The sequence below is a fragment of the Rhagoletis zephyria genome, unplaced genomic scaffold, assembly GCF_001687245.7.
Source record: "Rhagoletis zephyria isolate East Lansing unplaced genomic scaffold, Rhagoletis_zephyria_1.1 Rzeph_scaffold_31400, whole genome shotgun sequence".
NCBI lineage: Eukaryota > Metazoa > Arthropoda > Insecta > Diptera > Tephritidae > Rhagoletis > Rhagoletis zephyria.
Window position 1 is genome coordinate 1 of NW_016188456.1, and position 4,132 is coordinate 4,132.

Sequence of the window (4,132 nt, forward strand, 5' to 3'; positions counted from 1 at the left end):
ACGGGCAACAGCTCCTCACTGGGCGAGCTCTTTGATCACGGCTGTGATGTTGTTTCCACCGGTAAGTGTGCTCGATTGACTGTTTAGAGAACTCCACTTTAATTTGCACTTTCTTCCCCCCCCCCTAGTATTCGTCTCCCTCTCGGTGTGCCTGTCCGTTCAGCTGGGCTCGCTGACGACCTGGATGGTAGTGCTGTGCGCCGGAGCGACCAGCCTCTTCTACACCGCCCACTGGCAGACGTACGTCTCGGGGACGCTCAAGTTTGGCAAGTTCGACGTGACCGAGGCGCAGTTCACCATCATCACCATTCACCTCGTCAGCGCCGTCTTTGGCACCTCCTTCTGGAACACTATCGTATGTTGATGTGCACTCTGGTTCTACTTAATTATTTAAAACTTACACACACTCTCTCTCTCTTTCTCTTTTCATCATCAACTGATTAAGGTCTTTGGAGTGCAGCTCAAAGTAATCCCAATGGCGTTTACGGTGCTGAATGAGTGCTTCATCTTCTCCTGTGTCCTCAAGTCCATTCTCGGCGGTGGCTGCGGAAAGAACGGCTCGACGGTCGCTGTAAGTAGAAATCATTTGCCTGTTTGTCTAGGCAAAGTATGAAAAGTTTATCTAATGTTTCAATAATTCCCTTTTTGGTTTGTCTGCATCCTGTTCCACTCCTTTTCTCAGGGCACCTCAATTCTCTCACCAATCATTCCGATTCTCCTGGTGTTCTCCTTTACGCTGATCATCTACTCAAAGTCGACCACCGTTTTTGTCGACCACGTAGCGCTGTACTTAGTCGCTTTTGGCTTTGTATCTGCCAAGATAACTAATAAGTTGGTGGTATGTTATTCGTTAATTTGTTCTGGTAATTGGAAGCAAATTTTTAAATGAGTGCACTTTTCACAATTTCAGGTTGCACACATGAGCAAAAGTGAAATGACAAAGATGGACACCATCTTCATTGGTCCGCTCATGTTGTTCTTCAACCAGTACTTTAACTTTTATTTTGACGAGTACCTCATGTTGTGGCTGGCATTTGTAAGTGTGGTGGTACTTTTGTTTCTTTTTGACTGTAAATTTTTCACTCAACCAGGCCTACATACTCATTGACTTCAGCTACTTCAGCTACTCAATCTGCCGTCAACTGGCTGATTTTCTGAACATTTATGTTCTTAAAATTAATGATCCATCAGAAGGCAGCAGTGGTGGTGGTGCCTCGGCGAGCTCTCGAGTCAGCAGCAGCAGCAGCATCAGCCAAAACGGTCGGACCACCGGCAGGTCAACTCGACACCGAACTGGCAATGCACGCCGCTGACGCGCCACTTTTCTTTTTCTTTTCCATTATTTTTAAGTTTAAAATTATATTAAAGAATTGTTAACTCTACTCCTCTTTTTGTCTTATCTACCACAACCACTGCCACCAACCATAGTTATGAGAACATTTGAGAATTTTAAATCATCATCATCAACTATATCGTTTTATTTCTCTGACTGCTGTATAAGTTGTTGTTGTTGGTGGTGGTGGTGGTGTTCTGTACAAATACCGGTTAATTTAAAATCAGTGCACAGCGGAAAAGCGGATGAAAAAGAGGAAGAAGAAAAGAATGGATTTTGGTTGGCGATTATGGTGGTGGTGGTGGTGGTAGCTCTCTGATGATCTTGCTCCAAAGTGGTCGTGGATCACTTCCAAACTCACTCCCCACTTTTCAGCAGCCACACTTCTTCGGCTGAGTGCTCTGGGCGTGTCGGCTGTAGTCGAGGCTGATCACGTCGCTCGTTCCAGGGTGGTCCTCCATCACAAAGTGCTTCTGTCGTTGCAGAATCTAAGGTAGTAAACAAGTTTGGTCAATCTTCAGTTTTGAGCAAAATAATGCTGACTTACCTTGCCGACCAGAAACTTGGACGCCTCCTCGACGTTGATGTTCTCCTTGGCGGAGGTGTAAAACCATCCGCAGAAGTTGTTATCGCGGGCAAACTTGTCCAGCGCCTCTGGATTGGCAGCGGGGCCCTCCTTCGGTGAGTCNAGAAACTTGGACGCCTCCTCGACGTTGATGTTCTCCTTGGCGGAGGTGTAGAACCATCCGCAGAAGTTGTTATCGCGGGCAAACTTGTCTAGCGCCTCTGGATTCGCAGCTGGGCCCTCCTTTGGTGAGTCGCACTGAAGGTTTTAGAACAGAAAAACATTTGTCTTTTTAGTTTTCTTCTTTTACCACCACCTAAAACTACCCAAAAAATTACCTTGTTGGCAAGCAGCAGACAGGGAATGGGATTGCCGTCGGCGAGGCAGACCTTTGTGTCTAGGTCGTGCTTCCACTTGATGATGGCGTTGAAGGTCTGCGGCGAGTTGACGTCAAAGACGAGAAAGGCGCCCACTGCCTCCTTGTAGTAGACGCGCGTCATATTTCCAAAGCTAATATTTAGAGGGGAAGATATCAAGACGGGCCGGTTGTTATTGAGCTGATAGTGCAGTGGCCACTTTTAATTAACGTGTGCCTATACACTTACCGCTCCTGGCCGGCAATGTCCCACAGCTGAACGCGTATCAGCGTATTGTCATCCCAGTTTAGTACTTTCAGTGCAAAGTCGACGCCGATCTATTTTTAACAGCATTGCAGGCAGAAAAAACAGTGCTAACATTAGAACTTCTGGTTTCACTTTTTTTTACTTCTCTCTCCTTGAGGTGGTAGTTACTTACCGTAGCGCGGTAGTGCTGCGAGAAGTACTGGTGGACGTAGCGCTTGATGAAGCTGGTCTTTCCGGTGCCCAGCTCGCCAATTACCAGCAGCTTGAAGAGGTACTCACGCACCTCGGGCACGTGCGGAGAGACGATGCTTCGAGGGGAGGGTGATTTGGCCGCGGCTGAGGAGTTGTTTCGCTGAACACCGGCGTGGTGGTTTGGTGAGGGGTGATGGTTGAGGTTGCCATTGTTTCCTGAAGTTGATGGCCTGGCAGGCGTTGCCCTGGAGGCCACCACTGCCGCTGAGGCCGAAGCCGACGCTGAAGTGCTCGCCATGTTCGTCATCTCCGTTCCGGGATTGTAGGGCTGTTTGTTGTAGGTGCTGTTTTGAGCTGCTGCTGATGTTGTTGCTGCTGTGTTGACGTTTTTCGACTGTGGACTTTGTTGTTGTTGTTGTGGTGGTGGCCTACCACCGGCGGTGGTTTTTGATAGTCCTCCCTGCTGCTGCTGTTCAAGTTCAGTGATTGCTTCTGTTGCTGATGACGGTGGTGGCGGTGGTGGTGGTGGTGGAAGTTCTTCAGGTGCAGAAGATTGTTGCCAGTTAGCGGCTGAGGAGAAGGAGGCAGAGGAGGAGGAGGCTGGTACTGGCTGGGATGAAGATGAAGAAGATGGCTGCATGCTGGTGTTTTGCTGCGTCGAAGCCATGAGGTGCTGGGGAAGAGATGGTTTGGAGGAGATAAAAGACTGAACAGAAGAAAAGTTGTGATGGTGATGCTATTGGCCACTGCGCACGAAACACCGACGAGGTGAAGAGATAAAGAGAAGGTCTGTGTACCACCTCTCTGTTTACCACCAACTGTTGGTCATGGTATGAAAGAAGATGCTGACTGGATCTTTACAGTTGGCCTACGATTGAGTACTAGAGAAAACAGCTAAGCAAACACTCACACACCGTTTGCCGGTTTTGTTACACAAACAGACACACACACTCAACAATGTGCCGTCTGCAGAAGAAGAAAAAGAAAAGGACTGCTTTGGAAGCAACAGCAGCAGCAGCAGACTCTGTCACAAGGTGGTCGTCTTCAGGAAGCGGTTATCATCGCCACCAGCAGCACCAAAGTGAAATGAAAGAGGCGGGGGAGGATCGTCCTAGAGCTGTGTGAAAGCAACTGACTGACTGTGTGTGAATGATAAAGCAAGTTTGGACCCTGTGCGTCAGTTTTTTTGGTGGCAGCAGCAGCAGCCGCCGCCGCCGTAGCAGACCATTATCAACTTGGCCACATTGACACTGCTCAGCTATCAGCTCATCAGCAGCTCCTTCTTCTCCTTCTCCTTCTTCCCCTCATAACTTTCCCATTAGTGGTGATTTGCAATACTGCAGCACTCACACACTCACAAACTATAAAAATGTAATTTTTGACTGTTGATTAGGCCACACTCTCTCTCTCTCTCTCTCA

General features: G+C 48.3%; 2 protein-coding genes across 2 annotated transcripts; one reads left to right on the forward strand and one right to left on the reverse strand.

Moving 5' to 3' along the window:
* Positions 1 to 475: 475 nt before the first annotated feature.
* Positions 476 to 1,377, forward strand: LOC108383195 (cholinephosphotransferase 1-like). The gene is made up of 4 exons (XM_017639573.1): positions 476 to 571; positions 683 to 838; positions 911 to 1,036; positions 1,369 to 1,377. The coding sequence occupies exons 1-4, from the start codon at positions 476 to 478 to the stop codon at positions 1,375 to 1,377; spliced, it is 387 nt and encodes a 128-aa protein (XP_017495062.1).
* A 327-nt stretch (positions 1,378 to 1,704) lies between these two features.
* LOC108383196 (uncharacterized) lies at positions 1,705 to 3,380 on the reverse strand. Its single transcript, XM_017639574.1, has 5 exons — positions 2,694 to 3,380; positions 2,504 to 2,592; positions 2,237 to 2,408; positions 1,881 to 2,156; positions 1,705 to 1,821 (listed from the first exon to the last, which is right to left on the reverse strand). The coding sequence occupies exons 1-5, from the start codon at positions 3,378 to 3,380 to the stop codon at positions 1,705 to 1,707; spliced, it is 1,341 nt and encodes a 446-aa protein (XP_017495063.1).
* Between the last annotated feature and the right edge of the window lie 752 nt (positions 3,381 to 4,132).

What these genes read in the sequence shown, in the direction of transcription:
- LOC108383195 (XM_017639573.1), top strand. Translation starts at nt 476, where the DNA reads ATGGCGTTTACGGTGCTGAATGAGTGCTTCATCTTCTCCTGTGTCCTC. An exon ending in AGAACGGCTCGACGGTCGCT is followed by an intron (nt 572 to 682) that starts GTAAGTAGAAAT and finishes TCCTTTTCTCAG; the next exon opens with GGCACCTCAATTCTCTCACC. An exon ending in AGATAACTAATAAGTTGGTG is followed by an intron (nt 839 to 910) that starts GTATGTTATTCG and finishes TCACAATTTCAG; the next exon opens with GTTGCACACATGAGCAAAAG.